The sequence below is a fragment of the Calidris pugnax genome, unplaced genomic scaffold, assembly GCF_001431845.1.
Source record: "Calidris pugnax isolate Ruff unplaced genomic scaffold, ASM143184v1 scaffold158, whole genome shotgun sequence".
NCBI lineage: Eukaryota > Metazoa > Chordata > Aves > Charadriiformes > Scolopacidae > Calidris > Calidris pugnax.
In genome coordinates this window covers 667199-687358 of record NW_015090942.1, presented here as the reverse complement: position 1 = coordinate 687358, position 20160 = coordinate 667199, and the positions used below count along the sequence as shown (strand labels likewise).

Genomic DNA, 20160 nt, shown 5'->3' with positions numbered 1-20160 from the left:
TAGGCAATCCTGCTTCAGCAGGGGAGTTGGACTAGATGATCTCTATGGTCCCTTCCAACTCTAGAAATTCAGTGAAATTAAGTGAAAATGTCTACAGAAAACCATCTTTTTGTTATACAGCAACAGAGAGGGCTTTAAAGAGGGGAAGATGCTGCGTAACTCTACTGTTTTATAGCACGTGTGCCTGAGGGACTCAAATGAAAGATACAAAGGAACTTGATTGTGGTATTTGCTACTATTTTAGTGGCTTGTTTAGTTAAAAGAATCCTGAGAATATATATGTAGAGAATATATATATCTGGAATGTACTAAAAATAGCTGAGGTTTGTATGTTGATGCACACAACGCTTGATGCAGAATGGTAAGTGGTATTGCATTTCTGTCCCCTTTCCTCCCTCCTCCCTGCCCGGGCACACTTTGGGGAGAAAACACCTGGTTTTGGAGTGTCTGCTGGAACTCGTGAAGATCCACAGGCCCGATCCAGAGCTTCTCTGGTAGTATGGCACCACTGTTCACCTGAGATTTGGACCAGAGCTTTTTTCCTCCACTTTGAGTTGAACAGCACATGAGTATGCAGATTATATAGACAATATAAATACATATATAGAATCATAGAATAGAGTCATAGAATTGCCCAGGCCGGAAGGGACCTCCAAAGGTCATCTAGTCCAACCCCCCCGCAGTCAGCAGGGACCCCCCCAACTAGACCAGGTTGCCCAGGGCCTCGGCGAGCCTCTCCTTGAATATCTCCAGGGATGGGGCCTCAGCCACCTCCCTGGGCAACCTGTTCCAGTGCTCCACCACCCTCACAGTGAAGAACCCTCTCCTAATCTCCAATCTAGGGCTGTGCCCCTCCAGCTTGAAGCCATTGCCCCTTGTCCTGTCACTGCCGGCCTTTCTAAACAGGTTCTCCCCAGCCTTACTGTATATGTATATATACATATATATCTTTATTGGGAAACTGAGGAAATTAGTTATATTAACAGTGCTATATTATAGCACCATTTTTTTTCTGTATTTAGAGAAACGACCAGTGCATTCTTATCTTGAGGATTAGGGAGGACTTCTAAAAATGAAACTTCATCTCTGGATTATAGAGAAGATATCTCTAAAAGAGAACCTGAGCGAATTTCAAAGGAAGATCGGATCCAAGAAACACGGCACACTTTATCTGAGATAACAAATTATTTCTCGAAAGCTTGAGCCTACTGTAGGATTAAAACTTCTTGGCATATATAGCAGCTCCGTTGATCACTTGAACTGCAATTAAAAAGTAGAACAAGTAGACTCAGAATATTGTTTTTGTGTCAGAAATGCTCCCTCATGCTTGAAAATGATAAAAAATTGCAATCGATCCTTACAACTGTTGTGTTCATCTTTATTGATCAGGCGAAAAGAAAGATAAATGGCAGCCCAAATAAGATTATAGTAAATGTTAGCATCGTAGGGGACCGTAGGATGATGGAGAGCTATTCATCATCTCCAACGGTGACCTGTCCGCGCTCGCACCGCGCTCCGGCTGCTGGCTAATCGCGTCCCCATTGATTTCATCGGCGTCCCAGGAACCTGGATGGGACTGTCACTGGGCAGCTGAGATTGCTAAATGCAAGGAGGGGTGGGGGGGGTCACCGGTGTGAGGAGGATTTTCATTTTCATTTTCTTACTGGCCAACAATGATTTATGAAAAAAGAAATGACCCCGAGTCACACGCGTGGAAACCTTGGTTCCAGTACAAATGAATTATGAGGTCTGAACCTCAGGAGCAGGAGCACAGCAGACCACCGGGCTCTTTGTGATCTCTGCCTGACCTTTGACTGCGGTGGATGTTACACAATCTGTTATCATTTGTAGGAAAATATTAGACTTGCAATACAATTTTACCCGTTGCCTGGAGTTGGTGTTCTTTTCAGTCATTGCTGTCCATTTCAAGATTATAATGCACAAGGAAGAACCTCGCAAGACGAGCTCCTCAAATAGAAAAGAAAATTGTTTTTTTCCTTTTGTTTTTGTAGCTGGTGCTGTCTCTTTCGGAGTTTCCATCAAGTGCTTTTGCCGTAGTGGGTTTATCTTGCCTACATCCCTCATAACATAATTTGGCACAGATAAATGTTGCCTGGAACATGTTTACTAACCCAGTGATCAAGGGGACCGTGTCATCTTTGACTTTTACAAAAGAGCCATCAGTCCAGTTACTGGGGGATTGTAATTTCTTTTTTTGACCGTGTCATCTTTGACTTTTACAAAAGAGCCATCAGTCCAGTTACTGGGGATTGTAATTTATTTTTCTTCCCCCTTAACAATGTTTTAGGCACATTCCTTTTTCATACATCAATGTCTTAAATATTACTGTATTATTATATGCTTGCGTTACCCAAAATAAAATTGGAATGATGCTTTCCCTGGACTGCATTTCAAATGTTTTAAAGATGCAAAATCAGTGTTGTGGCCTGAATAACTTTACAGCGTGGTATTAAATAAGTAGATTGTTAAGATAAGGCTTCGGAAGGGGGTTTCTGTAATCACGCCGGGTGTGATTGTAAGAGTTTTGTTGCCATGTTAACGCGACTCCCCGGGATGCCCAATGACTCAAGAGCTGCAAAGCTAGGGAAGAGTTCTTGCAAGTGCCAGCAAAACCTTGCTGCATCTCCACGACCTGTTTGCCCCACCGTTCAGAGAAAAATGGGTTTAGAGAACTTTTGAACTGCTTTAACTTTTCTTTATTCCTCCCAACTGTGAAGCCAGGTGCCTTAGCTATTACATCTTAAGTCCAACTGTGCTAAGGCTATAAAAACCTCTTTAAAAATACCAAGTATATATTATCTAGACATGAAGCATCACAACATTATAGTGATTTGTCTTCGAATATCCTGTGTCCCACTGAGAAACTTCGCCGTTTTTAAGTCTAGGAAATTTCTATTGCTTGATGATTCAATCTTGTCTTGCCTGCGTTTTGGAAATTAATGATATGGTGGAACTGAGTGAAAGGCATTCCTGGGTTTAGGGGAGATGAAAATAAGTTGTGAAGCTGCCTGATTTTAAAAATTAAAATTAGCAACTGACGGAAATGACCTGGAAGTTTGGAATAGTAAAATAACTCGCTGTGAGAGGCATTACCGAGGCAAAGAGCAAAAAAGAAAGTCAAGCCACAGTCAATTTATTGTGTGACTTTGAAGTTTGACTCAAGTATCACCTGCAAACTCGATGGGGATGTGTGTGTCAATAACACAAACAGGGGAATGCAAAGAAGTAACAATTTTGGTGTTTTGATTTTTCTTTAATTCTTTTCCAATGGAGAAGCTTCTAAAGGTTCCAGCAGCACCAACATCTAAATATGTGATTCTTATTCCATGTCTCTTTACAGTTCCCTCCCTGAGAGCCATCTCTTTTGCAGAACCTTCCAGAACCAATAGGACACACTTATTTAAAAAAAAAGACCCAAATAAAAGTTATCTCTGAAACTTTGTAGAAAACCTGATTTGAGGGTTAGGTTTGGGGTTTTTTTTTAAAGCAACTTAAATGGATAAAATATCCAGAATAGCATTGCTTACTAGATATTAGCATGGATAGAAATGATAAATCTGTATTATTCTTTTTAACTTTCCAGAGTGCCCAGTTCTACAAAGTCACCACGGAGCAATACCAAAAAGCTGCCGATGAAGTGTCATCTCGGTTCAAGTAAGTCTTTTCTCCTGTTGTTTTTGAGCCTGGCAGCTCGAGGAGTTCTTACCCACATGAAAATTCACAATAGCTCCCCTTCCCCCTTTCCTAGATCCTATCGGTCTGTGCTGGTTATTGAAATGAGAGAATTTTGAAGAATTTGGAAGCCAGTCTGTAGTAACCATAAGCTGCATAGAAATGGGATGCACAGTTAGTAATGTACTAATTAATTTGTATTTGATAAGGTGCATGAAATAGTCTAAAAATATATTCCTTAACGTTTTTTTTCTCTAACGGAGCACCAAAAAAATGCAGTTCCAGTTTTGCATGACAATAGTATTCATCCTGTGCTTGCACGGTGTGAAAGGATTTAAATTAGCAACTTCACTTTGCCCTTAACAGTGAAGGTCAAATTAAATAATTTTGATTAGTCCTGAGGATGGTTAAATGAAGATATAGTAATTGATGGATCAAAGTGACTCTGACCCTTAGCCTTGGACTCTTCTTCTTCTGCTGGTTCATCCATTACGCAGAAGGTTCCATTTATCATTTTAGTAAGGATACAGAGAGAACTTTTTACAACCTTTTAGTCTCGGCAGTAACCAAGAAATGCTGTGTGAAATGAATTCTTCTGTGATGATTTTTAATTTTGGGGGGTATTTTCTTTTTTGTTTGTTTTGTTTTTTGATGAGCAAGAAGAGAAAAGGCCTTTTTGAGCTGCTGATGTAAATAGTGTTCTTAAGTGTAGGATAAAAATAATTTTATCTCTTCTTATCATGAATTGTTAAATATTCTCTAGTGTATATAGAAAGTCTTTGTACTGGTCAATGGTGCAGAACATATTGAGGACTGAATTCATCTGTCCCTTAAACAAGAGGGACAAAGTGACCGTCGACTCAAGGTCTGATGTGAACATCATCCCGTTACGTCTGCGATGAGATTCCCACCAAGGGGGTGTCTTTTCTTCTGTTACAGTGGGGTATTTTCAGGTTTTGAAATCTAATTATTGCCTAATGTGACTTTCATTGTTCCAAAACAAGATATTGTTGTGATTTGAAGTACTAGTAGGTAACTCTGGGTGTTCATTGTGGCCAGAGGTGGGAAATGGCTTTGGCTTTGTTTTTTTCTCCTCTAATATATAAATGATCAAATGCTTTTGAGTTCCTTTTTGCACAAATGGAGCTGGTAGGTACAGCAGGGGCCAATCCTCAGCATCAGGCAATATCTAAGAACTTTAAGAAGACCATTTTGAAGGACGTTTCAGTCTATCTATCTGCGTAAATGCAGGAGTATTTAATGAATAGAGATTTAGAGAGGGATTCCTAACACTTGATGAGGTTAGTCTTTTCAGAATTTTTAGAGACTAAAGGTATAAATAGAAATCATTATTGGGTAGTTTAGGAGAATCACAGAATGGTTTGGGTTGGAAGGGACCTTAAAGATGATCAAGTTCCAATCCCCCTGCCCTGGGCAGGGACACCTCCCACCAGATCAGGTTGATCAAAGCCCCCTCCAACCTGGTCTTGAACACCTCCACAGATGAGGAAATCACCTGTTTGATTAGTCTTCTTTGTAATGCCACTACTGAAATTGCTGTGTTTTCTTTGCACTTCAAGCCAAACTTCCCAAAAAATTATTTTCTTGAGCTTTTTGATGAGTGGATCCAGTTTTGGTCCATTGCCTTAAGAAACAAAAGGAAAACATTATGAAAAGACAAAGGTATCTGAAATATGCGCATAAATTGCAGTAGATTTGATAAAGTGCATGAAGTATCAATATTACTTTATAATTTAAAAGTTTTCCTTATATAAAATCCTTTTAAATGCCACATCTTTTTATTGAAGGTTTAAACTCAGCAGATGTTATTTTATCGCTGCCTTTTGTATGTAACTTGATGGATAAATTATGAATGATTTAGTGAAAGCTAAAGATGATGCTCTTTTGGTGTCACCAGGCACTTCTCATGTTCAGTTTAATTGCATGCGAGGATTGAGGACAGAGTTTCAAGCAGTGGTGTTTAAAGAGCTTGTTTAATTGGCTGTAAAAGAAGAATTAAATAAGGTTGAACTGCGAAATTTTGTTAATGCATAAACCGATGTGCCGCACGTCAGTGTGATTTCAGATTCTAAGTGTGAGATTAATAGATCTAATTGTGGGGTTATTACGAAATAGTCTCACTTCATTTTAAACCCGTCTGGAATGAGTTACTGAGTTTTAACTGAGATATATAACTTGCATGTCTTCAACTTTTTAAGCTACATCCCTTTCAAGAGCGAGGAGAAGTGGATAATTGCTTAAATATTTCCTGGATTTTCCTTTTCCTTCCTCCGTTTAGTCCCTGAAATTACATCAGCTGTGGCTTCGTCTGTCTTTAGGGATAATTCTCCCCATTAAAAGGGAAAAAGCCAAATATCCCACATTGTACTGGGGAACTGGCAAGTCTTCTGTACTTTGTCTGCAGTCCTTATTGATGCCTGTTTATTACCTTCCCCAGCGCTGCCCGGATTAGGCTGCTATTTCCAAATGTTCCTGATGAATGTTTTATCTCGGCCAGGTCCTGATTCTCATTGATCAAATTCTGAATTATCAAATTGGTTCATCTCTTTACGACGCTAATTCGCATTGATCAAACCCTAAATGCCCAGGTTCACTCAGTTCCTGCAGTACACAAATGACATTAAAACAGCATTACTAAGAGCATGCTGCCTTTCCTAATGCGGGAGTTATGTTACCCGCAGTTACATTAGAACCAGAATTATTATATTATGAAGATGTCTCTGTTATAATGAGAAGTTTACACAAGAAGAAAAGAATGCGCTATTACAGGAAGAGCCGGGCTTTGGGCAAAGATTTGAACTTTAACTAATCAAATTGTACATTTGTATTGTGGGTTTGGTTTTTTTTTTCCTTAATTTGAAGGGCTGGTAGCGGGAAATTTGGCAGCTGCGGTGGTGACATTTTATTCCCCCGTGGTGTCTAGAGCCAAGTAACATCTTGATTATTAATTTAGGAGTGGAGATAGGGCAAATTCTGCCTAAAATAAATGTTTTCACTTTATCTTCTGTGGGTTTTGATTCCTTGTGGTAGATAACAGACTTCGTAGCTGTGCAGTGGTGCTTTTTGCAAAATATTTTACCATTCTTCTCCTGCTCCACCGTTTGCTTGTGGACAACACGGAGTTGCTTCTTGCTGCTGCTTTCTTGGCAAAAACATCATCTGGGCTCCCCAGTTCAAGAGGGACAGGGAACTGCTGGAGAGGGGACAGCAAGGGGCTACAGAGATGATGAGGGGCCTGGAGCATCTCCTTGATGAGGAAAGGCTGAGGGACTTGGGTCTTTTTAATCTGGAGAAAAGAAGGCTGATGGGGAGATCTGATCAACACCTATAAACACTTAAAGGGTGGGTGTCAGGAGGATGGGCCCAGTCTTTTTACAGTGATGCCCAGGGACAGGACAAGAGGAAACGGGCACAAACTTGTACATAAGAAGTTCCACCTAAACGTGAGGAGGAACTTCTTTCCTGTGAGGGTGGCAGAGCCCTGGAAGAGGCTGCCCATGGAGGTGGTGGAGTCTCCTTCTCTGGAGACATTCAAAACCCACCTGAACACGTTCCTGTGGGACCTGCTTTGGGTGGACTGGCTCTGGGAGGGGGTTGGACTAGATGATCTCCAGAGGTCCCTTCCAACCCCATATCATTCTGTGATTCTGTGATCTTCCCCAGCTGGCTGGACTGGGATGAAATCTAGGTCCTCTGGGTTTTTTTTGGTTTTTGGGGGGTTTGTGCAAAGCAAAGCAAGAGGTTTCCCTCGGTGTCTCAGGGTGTCACTTCGGTGTCACTTCTAAACTCCTGTGGTCAGCAACCAAGCCAAATTCTGGGTCTGGTGCATCACGGCGTAGCTGATAGACTCGTAGATGAAATTATCCAGTGCTAACAATTTTAGTCACGGAGGAGTCTTTGCCTCATGTGGAAGTTTGGGTGTTTATTCTGAATTGCAGATTGTGATGGCTTTATTCCCTTACTATATATCATTCTGTGATTCTGTGATCTTCCCCAGCTGGCTGGACTGGGATGAAATCTAGGTCCTCTGGGTTTTTTTTGGTTTTTGGGGGGTTTGTGCAAAGCAAAGCAAGAGGTTTCCCTCGGTGTCTCAGGGTGTCACTTCGGTGTCACTTCTAAACTCCTGTGGTCAGCAACCAAGCCAAATTCTGGGTCTGGTGCATCACGGCGTAGCTGATAGACTCGTAGATGAAATTATCCAGTGCTAACAATTTTAGTCACGGAGGAGTCTTTGCCTCATCTGAAAGCTTGGGTGTTTATTCTGAATTGCAGATCGTGATGGCTTTATTCCCTTACTCTGGGACTTTTGATCCCAAACCTGGCCAGCAGGAGGGATGTCTCTCGGGAGCAGGAGGAGCTCGTTTGATTAAACACAGAAAGGTTTGGGATTTGCTCAGGCTGCTTCACACGCTACAACCTTCACACGTTCCAGAGGTTTTCAAAACAGTTTTACAAACCAAATCAATAAGTTTCACGTGCTCCTCCATCATTTCCATTGCTCTGATCACGGGTGGAAGCCGGGGCTCGGCGACAGCCAGGCAACAGGCTGTTAGAGCCTTGGAAATACGTTCAGCGGGGGGTTTGATTCAGGGTGGAGGGGAATAAATGACAAAACATCAATATCGTGTCCTTCTTTAATTGGTGACTTCTGCATCAGGAATCTTGGTTTATTAATGTTTACCGAAAATAAGATTTAAAGCACGGTTATGTTTGATGGTTCTCTGTAGATACATAGAAAATGGAAGAGTCCTTCAAGTTGTGTTTTAGCTGATGTTCTTTTGAACTGGGAAGTGACGCTGAGAAAGCTTGTAAAGAAGCCATGTTAAATGAGTAACGGCAACACTTTGATCTTCAAATGTAATTGTCTCACTGATTTTCTGGACATTGAAAAAAAAAATGTAGTATAGAGAGAAATTAAGCTTTTTAATGACAACATTGACTGGAGACCAGAGACGTGTGGGTTTGTTTCACTGTCCTCGTTACCCTTCTGATGTTGGGCACATATGGTGACTTTTAAGGGCGCAATCTGTAAGTTAGGAGTATTGATAGTTCCTTAACACAGATATCTTCAGTAACCATCCCGTTCTACTCACATGCTCCTGTAGCAGTGAAATCCACGTTGGAGATACCCAGGCAAAGAGTTTCTGTTTGTGCAGACCCACTGGTGAGAGACTTTGAGTTCTCTACCAGTTCCCTTTGCTACCTTAATCAGTATTAGTTGCTTTTAAAAACTAAAGTTCATCACGCAGGTTATAAATTATTTGTAAAAAGTTACATAGCATTTTTCCAGTAACAGAAAATAGAAATCTCTTCGGAAATCCTTGGGCAGAGCCTGCAGACGTGCCGCCTTCTCGTTGAGCTCCCTTTGCTCAGCCAAATAGAAACAGAAACATCCTGAATTAATCTGTGCTCTTACAAATATAGCACGTATATGTAGTGCTTTGTCATGAAACAGTTGTTTCCATATTATTTGCCTTGATGATCCTGTTGCTGGTCTCATCTTGAATCCTTTCTTTCACGTGTTATGGCTGAGGATGCTGGTCCCGAGTTCTCCACGACATCCCACCACGGAGCGTAGGGACTGGGATGTTTGTAAATCATGTAGGAAAGAGAAAGTGATAGAGGGACTGCAAATCTTTTTGATCTCTGTTATTTATCTTGTACATCCAAAATCCTGTTCCTTTTGAATGCAAAAGGAATAAAACAGAATCTGTTTCCTTTGCTCACTCCTTTTAGTTCTGATAGACGTACTCCAGGGCTGCTGTGACACAGCTCATTCAAACAATGGGTTTGACTGTCTACCTTGACTTTGTATATGTGATTTTGCTTCAGGACAGCGTTCCCTCAACTGGTGAAACCCTTTACACCTTATGCATGCCTTGGAATCAGAGCGAGGAAGCAGGAATTACCTATTTCTGCCTTTCAGATAGAACTGCCAATTGCTGCAGCAGCTTGGCTTGATGAAGGAACTTTGGTGGTCAGTAGTTCCCCCTCTCTCAGTTGTTCTCCAGCCTATAGACATATATAAAATGAAGAGCTTTAGAATGTCAACACTCTATAAACTCTTTATTCAGTACATTTACCTATGGAATGATGATCGCTTCATAAATGACAACTTTACTTTTCCCTACAGCAACAGAGATATTTAACTTTCTTCCTTTGATCAATACAGTCCATTAGGAATGAGAGTGCTCACCAGAGCTGGATGAAATATTAATTGCACGCTTTTTAGTGAGATGCAGATTCGTTCGGAGGGAAGTGGGAGTGGGGGATTCTGGCGTAATAGCTGTGTGTTTTTCTGTGAAGCCCAGAATCCTGAGTCTGTTGGCGTGGGGATGTGCGCTTTGATTGAAATATTCAAGCTGGGATATGAACTTGAAATGTACTTTTTTTGGTCAGGAGACAGGTTTGAAGCATTGAATCACAGAATCATGGAATGGTTTGGGTTGGAAGGGACCTTTAAGATCATCCAGTTCCAACCCCCCTGCCCTGGGCAGGGACACCTCCCACCAGACCAGGTTGCTCCAAGCCCCATCCAGCCTGGCCTTGAACCCCTCCAGGGATGGGGCAGCCACAGCTTCCCTGGGCAACCTGGGCCAGGCTCTCACCACCCTCACAGGAAAGAAGTTCTTCCCAATAGCTCATCTCAATCTCCCCTCTTTATGTTTAAAACTGTTCCCCCTCATCCTATGGCTCCACTCCCTGACCAAGAGTCCCTTTCCATCTCTCCTGTAGCCCCCTTCAGGTACTGGAAGGCTGCTATTAGGTCTCCCCGGAGCCTCCTCTTCTCCAGGCTGAACAACCCCAGCTCTCTCAGCCTGTCCTCACAGGGGAGGTGCTCCATCCCTCTGATCATCTTCATGGCCCTCCTCTGGACCCCTCCCCACAGGTCCATGTCCTTCCTGTGTTGAGGACTCCAGAGCTAGATGTGTTTTTCAGAGTTACGTTAACTTTTAAAATCCATTATTCAAAATTTACATAGCACGTTAATTAAGAGAGCCAAGCCAGTTCTTTCCATCTTTGCCATAATCCTTTCCCTCTTTTTGTTTCCTTTCTAGAAATTGTGGGTACATTCATTAAAGCACCCCTCAGGCTATCACCAGTTTTTCACACACAGTTAGGTACTTTACGGTCTGGAATGGAGAAAGCCATCTTAAAATTAATATTAGTGAAACACAGAGTCATGACTAGGAATTTTTTTATTTTATATGAGTGAGTACTTGAAATAACCAAAGATTTTCTGGAAGGTAGGGTAGTTCTAGTGGGATATAGTTGTAGTTATCACAGAATCACAGAATCTTAGTGGTTGGAAGGGACCTCTCAGATCATCGAGTCCAACCACAAAAAAAAAAAAAAAACAAAAAAAAAAAAAACCAAAAAACACACCACACCAAACGCCCACCAAAAACACCGCCCCCACCAACTAAACCCCACACTCAACACCTCGCCATAAACCAATAATCTTGGGCACTAGAGCAGGCCCTGAAGAGCCACATCTACACATTTCTTAAATACCTCCAGGGATGGTGACTCCACCACCTCCCTGGGCAGGCTGTTCCAGTGCCTGACCACTCTCTCAGGAAAGTAATTCTTTCTAATATCTAATCTGAATCTCCCCTGCCCCAACTTCAGACCATTTCCTCTGGTCTTGTCGTTCGTCCTTTGGGAGAAGAGGCCAACGCCTGCCTCTCTACACCCTCCTTTCAGGGAGTTGTAGAGGGCAAGGTAATGCTCTTCATCAGAATGTCCCTTTCCTCTTCAGGTGAGGCTGGTTGATGTGTTGAAGGGGAAATCATACGCAGGTTTCCTCTATTTGCTTCCAGAGACACCTTCAGTAATTTTATAGACTTCCTCACGAAAGCGAGGGAGTGAGACTCTTCCTTCATGCATCGGTGGCCAAGAGTTAAATTGGCGCGTTCCCTCGGTTTGTGTGCTGGTAATCAACGCAGTCCCCAGAAAATTGATGGATGCACTCATTAAGGGGGGTTTCTTGCTGCTGGCTGCAGTTTGGGGAGCTGCTGGCGACCAGCAAGGCCGGGCTCTGCGTGCTGGAGCTGGCACGTAACGCTCCGCAGCCCTACATCTGCCTTCCTGCTCCCTTCCCAGGACTAAAGCCTCTTGTTTTAATACCTTAAGCATCCTTTGGTGGGATTTGGTAGAAACACGAGTAAACGATTTCCCAATTACAGTATTAAACCCAGGAAGGTTAAAACCCACGGTCTCTTCTTTTTAATATTCATTTGTTCTAGTATTTTGTAATCTTCTATTTGCTGAGGTTTACAAATACCTTTGCTAAGGATGTTTTTTTATGAGTCCAAGCCATCTGTAGGGTCAAAGCCTACAAATCTCACAGCCCCCACTCCGGAGCACCCAGCGACGAGCCTCTTTGCCAGGAGGTGTAATGATAGGACAAGGGGAAACGGTTTTAAATTGGAAGAAAAAAGATTCAGATTAGATCTCAGGAAGAAATTTTTTACTATGAGGGTGGTGAGACACTGGAACAGGTTTCCCAGAGAAGCTGTGGCTGCCCCATCCCTGGAGGGGTTCAAGGCCAGGTTGGAGGGGTCTTGGAGCAACCTGGTCTGGTGGGAGGTGTCCCTGCCCATGGCAGGGGGGTTGGAACTAGATGATCTTTGAGGTCCCTTCCAACCCAAACCATTCTATGATTCTCTCTGGAAGGGAGCATGTTTTGCAGAGTTGATGGTATGGTTTGTTGGTTTTTTTTAAGGAGGATCCACCTGTTTCTGGTTAGAGGGTGAAGAATGATTTACCAATTACCTCTACGTGTTAGAACATGACACCTCACGTTGCGGGAGCTTGTGCTGTCTGTTTAGTTAAGGCCCCCAACCATGTCACCATCCGTTCTGAAATCAGGGGGATGGAAAAAGCAGCAATCCTTGATCAGTGGTGAATATCTGTGCCTGGTGGAGCCACGGGAAGGGAGGTCGGTGCCACCGACCTTCGGTTTCCCATCAGAGCTCCTGAAGGAGATGAAGTGATCAAAGCAGGATGCCAGGACATCGACGCCATCTCATTACTTTGGAAGCTGCCTGCACAGATGCTGCTGTTGCTGCATCGGGGCCGTGCTGATTTACATTCATAACACCTCCATTACAGCTCGTTTGCTGCTACTTGTAATTAACCACTTCTTCCCTTTTCTCCGCCCCCCCCCTCCTTTCAGTAGCGTTGGGTTAAAACGGGGGAAAAAATGACCCACAGTCATTCTGCTTCGATTCCATCTAAGTGGGATCACTGTTGGAAAGCCAAAAAATACATTAAACATTTTGGGAAATAATGTCAAATCATATGCTTTGTGGCAAAGTGCTGTCATACTCAGAAAATAAGGTTTATAAAAATAGTATTAAGATGCCTCAGGTAGTAGGTAAGCTGTCTTGTGGCCTCCTCGTTCACATTAGATTAATTCATAAGAATAACTTTATTGTTTAATTCCTGGTAGTAAAAATTATTACTGGGCTTGAAAATTATGGGTCAATTGGACATGCCTTAGTCCATAGTTCTGAGAGGCTAAATGGTATTAAAATTGCTTTATTTATGTTTTCTACTGTGGGAGGTTGGTAAGATATTAGCTGTTCGCAGAACAGGTATGCTCTAAAAGCTCCTTCCTTGAGCAGAGCTCCACTTTTAATTGCAGTTTATCTTCCAATATTGCTTTTTATCTTCCTGTTTGCTTAGGGCAGTCCAAATGGAGAATCTCAATCAGATTTGGTCCTTGCTTAACAGTCAGGGTTTCAGCACAAAGTGTCCATCAGGCCTGGACGAGCATCTCCACGTCTTCCAACACCCACCCAACAACCTGTTGCTGTTTCATTTACACTTTTAAATAAAATCCTTATGCTCAAAACCATCAGAAGAGCAGAAATGCTGCTGGTACCAGAACCGGATTGCATTTATTTGGTGCTGCTCTCACGTGTTTGTGTCTCAACCCGTTGCAGATGTGGAGCTCAGAGCTGCAGCTGGCAACATCTGGAGAAGGGGCTGTTGCAGTTGTTGGCATCTGGGAGGGTGGTACCTGGGAGGTGGCAGGGGATTATCGTGTCCTGGGTGTCACTCCTCTGTTTTGATAAAGGAGGAAGTTCATTTCTTTGCTGTCATTCTGTCCTGCTCAAACAAATAAATAGAATTGTGCCAGGTTACACTTGATTAACTCTAATTTTTTTGTTGAAAAGAGCAAAATCGTGCAGCCGGCAGTTGGCAACACGAATGCTACATGGATCTTGGATCATAGAGAAGCCTTTATAGGTCTGCCTAGGATTTATGCTTTTTGGTGTATTAGAATGCCTAACAAATTACCTGCCTAGTGTAAATTTAGCTTTAATTAGTCCATCTACACGCTACTGTAATAAAAAATAACAAAAGGACCTGTATAGACGTGACATAACAGTGTAAGTTACCTCTTAAGGTTAGGGGACTTGACTGAGGTCAGCAGGGTAATATGTGCCTAATCTGAGTCTAGAATTAAGTAGTTAATGACTGTAATTTTTTACACAAACTTTATAGGCTATTCATCCTAATACAGTATATATTTTTCCAGTGACCTGATAGGTTTGGTTCTCATTTACAGGTAAGACGTTTTAACGGTCGCCAAACTTTTGTTTTCTGTCTTAACTAGAACCAAGCAGTGATATTTTGGCTTGCTTTTTTGATTCTGGCAGTAGCACTTCCAGCATAATTTCATTTTTTTAAATTGTAATTTCGTTTCTTAAGCAGTTCCATTCTCTAGGAGTTGACCAGAGCACCAAAATGTACATTTTCATACGGCTTTGAACAGGGGAGAGGCATGAATCCTGCTCTCTCACGAGCATCGCTACTTCTTCTTTTCCAAACTTACACAGTTTATCAATTATTCTCCCTTTGATCAGAGAAAATTTGTGATTTGATTGCTGAATTTTAGACTTTTGTGAATATGACCGTTTTGATATTATTTCCCACTCTGATCCATAGGCTGCAAAATCCTAATTGTAGCAGGACTCTACGTCTCATGGCTTGTAGGAAATGAGCCCCTTGTCTTTAGACGTGTCATAGCGTGTTCCTGGGCTACGTTGGCCATGGAGCTAAGGGTTGCCCATGTTAGTTGGAAATACTCAGGTTCAACAAGTAGTCTATCTTCTGAGCAGAAAATTCAAGTGTTATTTATTTCGTGACGCTGTTATTTAATGCCTTTCCTTTACAGGATTTTTTTCTTGACTTTTTTCTTGTGTTTTCTTTACATTTTGCCCTGTTCGTTTCAGTACTCCTCAATGCAAATTGCTAAATTATTTTCTGAACGTGCTTTTTGATTCTTCCAGTGGTTACCACTGCGTTTTTAAGCGTGAGTCCTGACATTTATAGGAGAAGATGCATATATTGGTCATGAAATATCCTAACCAATTTTTTAAAGGCTTTTACAGTATCTGAGAAATGCGTTTTCAGATTTTCTTGAACACAAGCTTCATTCTCAAGCAAATCACAGCTCTTTTCCTTCTGCTTTTGAAGAGGGGATTTCCTAAATATTTTGGGGGTGCTTTGGTGTTTTAAAACATTTTGGCTAGTGTAGATGTGACCTGATACTTATGTTCTGTGCTGCAAACTTAGAAGCATGAAAATATTTTGGGGGTGCTTTGGTGTTTTAAAACGTTTTGGCTTGTGTAGATGTGACCTGGTACTTATGTTCCGTGCTGCAAACTTAGAAGCATAAAAAGCACAAAATCACAGAATCACATGGGGTTGGAAGGGACCTCTGGAGATCATCTAGTCCAACCCCGTGCCAAAGCAGGTCCACCCAGAGCAGATTGCAAAGGAACCAGTGTCCAGGAGGGTTTTGAATGTCTCCAAAGATGGAGACTCCACCACTGCCCTGGGCAGCCTCTTCCAGGGCTCTGCCACCCTCACAGGAAAGAAGTTCCTCCTCATATTTAGGTGGAACTTTTTATGTTCGAGTTTGTGCCTGTTCCCTTTTGTCCTGTCCCTGGGCACCACTAAAAAAAGACTGGCCCCATCCTCTTGACCCCCACCCTTTAAGTATTTATAGGTGTTGATCAGATCTCCCCATCAGCCTTCTCTTCTCCAGACTAAAAAGACCCAAGTCCCTCAGCCTCTCCTCATAAAGGAGATGCTCCAGGCCCCTCATCATCTTTGTAGCCCTCTGCTGTCCCCACCTGTCCCTCTTGAACTGGGGAGCCCAGAACTGGGAATGCCACCTTCTAACCCTAAAAGAACGTAAGAGGACACAAAACTGTTCAAGAGGAGACATTTCTCCCCGTTACTGTTTGTGGAGCGGCTCGGTGTTTGCAGGTTTTGCCAATTCAAGTGCTCTGCGCCTCCGTAGAGGATCTATAACTGAAATTGGAAAACTTGTCAATGTTTAAAACAAACAAAAAAAGGACTCATAAAGATGCACTCTCTCTCGCTGTCTTCTGCCTTTCCATTCATCTGCCTGCAATATGAAATCGAAGTGCAGCCCTGAAACATTTAAAGCACACATTTAAGCCTGGGGAAAGGAATTGAACAAAATAGATAGATAAAAGTAATACGTGTATCTTTAAGGAGACCACTCGAGCGCCGTGTCTGTGGCTATAAACTTTATAAAGATGGACTCCCCTGTCAAGGGTGTGTTAAGACGGATAATATTCCCTGGCAAATGCTGCTCCGTGCCTTCTGCATTACTGGAAGCCAGAGAAGATCAGGATCGAAAGGTTTTGCGAGACAGGCTTTATAGATCCGTGTGTAATAGACTATCCCCCTGTCTACACCGCTTCACTCTCGGTGAAATCTTGCTCTTGCATGGGCTGATGAAATGCAGACCCTTTTCTTCCATTCTTCTCCCTTTGCCTTGACTAGACGCGGTACTTTGGCCAAAATATTGCTATAACCCTCTCAAGAAAAAGGTGCGCTCAATGCGGTCAATGTAGATTTTAAAAACAACTTGTTTATGGATAAATTCAGTGTCAGATGAATCCGGTTCACCAGCTCTTCTCGACTAAATATTTTGGCTCCTTTAGGTAGAGAAATAGCAGATATTCTTCTGGACAGTCTACAAAACAGGTTTTGGTGGTTTTTCAAGAGAATTGATTAAGGATAAAACTGATCTATGTAATGGCTCCATCCCAAGTTCTTTTTATTTTAAACCTGGAGACCTGTAACTCCTCTCTGGTTGCATAATGTGACACTGCAGGGGGCAGAAGTAGTCCTCAAGATCCTCAGTACCTGGAAAACCTCAGGTTTAGGCAGAGAAAGTTGTTGTTTCTTTTTGGATCCTTACAATACGGATGTGTGAAGGTCGAACTTCCTCATCTGCTTCTTGTTCTGGATATGGACTTTAGAATCATAGAATCATAGAATGGTTTGGGTTGGAAGGGACCTCAAAGATCATCCAGTTCCAACCCCCCTGCCATGGGCAGGGACACCTCCCACTAGAGCAGGTTGCTTAAGGCCCCATCCAGCCTGGTCTTGAACACTTCCAGGGATGGGGCATCCACAACTTCCCTGGGCAAATTAATTGTTTTCAGACAATATCCTAATTAATACAGGTGATCAGGCACTATCCCTTCTTCTCCTTAATAGGATGTGTGTACGACTGAAATGTTTGTTAGTTCTGTCAGACTTTGAGTTCAGTGCTTGGGGACAGACTTTTTAGTAGGACCTGTTGTGATAGGACACAGGGTAATGGCTTTAAACTGAAAGAGAGGATTTAAATGAAATATTTGGAAGAACTTCTTCCCTTTCAGGGTGGTGAGACACTGGCACAGGTTGCCCAGAGAAGCTGTGGCTGCTCCATCACTGGAGGGGTTCAAGGCCAGGTTGGACAGGGCTTGGAGCAACCTGGTCTGGTGGGAGGTGTCCCTACAGAATCACAGAATCTTCTAGGTTGGAAGGGACCTCAAAGATCATCTTGTCCAACCGTCAACCTAACTGACAAAAATAGACACCCACACAACAAACAAGAAGCATCACCATCACTAAACCATACCTCCCAGCACTACATCAACCCGTCTTTTGAACACCTCCAGGGATGGTGCCTCAACCACCTCCCTGGGCAGCCCATTCCAATGGCTGAGAACCCTTTCAGTGAAAAATTTTTTCCTAATATCCAGCCTGAACCTCCCCTGGTGCAACTTGAGGCCGTTTCCTCTCGTCCTGTCGCCTGTTCCTTGGGAGAAGAGACCGACCCCCACCTCTCTACACCCTCCTTTCAGGGAGTTGTAGAGAGCAATAAGGTCTCCCCTCAGCCTCCTCTTCTCCAGGCTGAATAACCCCAGCTCCCTCAGCCTCTCCTCATAAGACTTGTGCTCCAGATCCCTCACCATCTTTGTTGCCCCCATGGTAGGGGGGATTGGACCAGATGACCTTTTAAGCTCCCTTCCAACCCAAACTGTTCTGTGATTCTATGGATAGATCTCTGCCAAAAAGGAACTACTGAAATACTGATAATTTACACCTCTTACTACAGTTTCTTGAACATGATGCGCGTTTTCCTGGGGTCTCTATTTTATGTGTGGAAATTCCTATTGTAGCACGATACGCATTTCTCATTTTATCGTATATTGAACGAAATGAGAAAAGCAGTTATTTCTTTCAAACTTTCCTTGCCACTTAACATGGGTCCCAGTTTCCAGCCATTTAGGAGCTCCATTAAGCCACTGGGTTGCTCCTGTGCATGCATTAGTGACAGACTCGGCGTAATATGGAACAGGCTTGCTACATCATGGACACATTTATGAAGATTGATAACAGCCAGGGTTCAGTGTTAACTTTTATTGTCAAACAGGCTGCAGGAGAAACTGCCTGGTATTGCTTTTGCTTTGATTTATGAAAAGGTTGCTGCATGAAAAAGACATCGCGTAAAACAGCTCTGCTGGCAGTAGCATTATAAAATAGAGCCCTAAGTAGACCAAACAATAACTATCTATTATTATGTTCATTATTGTCTCTCTCAGCTTTGGTGGGGTGCTTGCCCTCGCTGCCACGTTTGCTTTCGAGTGGACTCACCTCTCCCACCAAGTGGGATGAGGGTGATAAAATCCTGCTGGTTTCTATGGGCAGTACCCCCAAAGAGACCTTTTTTTGTGTGTGTTTGTGCCGTGAAATGAAAGAGGTCGTTTAGATTTTACCTACTTGCTGAAGTGATACCGGGAGAAGGAGGACGAAAGGTCTTTAGGAAAAAAAATTGCTGTTTCTGTTACAATTTCCATCACTGGGGTATTTTGCCCGAAATCATTACTGTTCTCCTGTAAGGGTTATTTCAGACTGGGTTATATTTAGAGCCCTTAAAAACAAAAGCAAAAAACCCAGCATAATGGCAAAGATCACCGGTTTTCATCTGTAGATGGCAAGAAGAGTGATTTTCTTTCTCTTAGCCTAGTAGCATCCTTTGTAACGAGATGTGCTACAGCAGGAGCAAGTTGAGTTCTTCAGTTAGCAGCAATTAGCAGTAAAACTTTAGTGAGAACCAGTTGAAATCAAGGGGCATGACCTCACCGGGAAGAATTTTAGCGATTCGTCAAAGTTTGTCAAACTTGAGGTACTTTAACTAAAAAGTATTCCTCTGCCAAACTATCTGAAGGCCTTGGACAAAAAAAAAAAAAATAGGAACTTAAAAAATATACTTGATAAGGTTATGAAATACCAAGGCATCAGAATCACTTTTGTGGATCAGACTGAAGTTCCATTAAATAATCCAGTGTCTAATTAATGCTGCCAGCACACAGCGAGCATGTAAGGAGAGACCTGTGTGAGCTGGCAGTGATGTTTCCCTGCAGTAACCTCTACCTTCTGGTGTTAAACTTCTTTCCAGGTACCAGCATGCCTCAGTGAAAAGTTATGAAGGGAAAAATAATTTTAAAAGAATGAAAAATCATGAAAAAAAACATGAATGTTGTGCCTTACAACTCATCTCTCTCAGCTCAGTTCATGATTTGTTCATGGTGAGAGGTGCATCTTCCCTACGAGGATGCTCCAAGGGATGCATTATGTTTTAATATTTCTATAACACATTGTACAAGCGCATTAAAACTAAGATATATTATAGCAAGGTCTGGTACCCACTTATTATCAGTGTGTTTGCAGGGTGATTATTCCTCTGGGTGTGTGTTTGCTCACACATTATTGTTGTTTTAGCCCAGTTGATTATATTTTATGAAAAAGGTGGCTCGCCACGGCCCGGTGCAAGACCCGGGGAAGTGCACGTAGCCTTTCTCACATATCAGAGTGAATCCAAGCCTTTTTCGTTAAATAACTTCATGCCCACATGAAAAATTGGCATTTATTCTACTATCTCTTAAGATTGCAACCTTCAGTTCCCTCGAGTAATCATCACCCGCGGGAGCAGTGATGCTTGAAGTGTTTAACTGGTGATTGCTTTTTCTGTACGCTCCTTCTGCTCATAATATCTCTTATTTTTTGGCCAGTGACAGAGGCTTTCGGGCCTCTTAGGGCTGAAGAAAAGAGTTA

General features: G+C 42.5%; 1 protein-coding gene across 1 annotated transcript in view; it reads left to right on the top strand.

The window, feature by feature from the left end:
* Positions 1 to 20160, top strand: part of LOC106893685 (MICOS complex subunit Mic19-like) — a gene marked incomplete at its 5' end in the record, with an annotated part of 96230 nt that overhangs the window by 55227 nt on the left and 20843 nt on the right. Inside the window, one exon of the mRNA XM_014951858.1 lies at positions 3605 to 3675. Within this exon, the coding sequence (XP_014807344.1) occupies positions 3605 to 3675 (71 nt within the window). The remainder of the gene's footprint in view (positions 1 to 3604; positions 3676 to 20160) is intronic.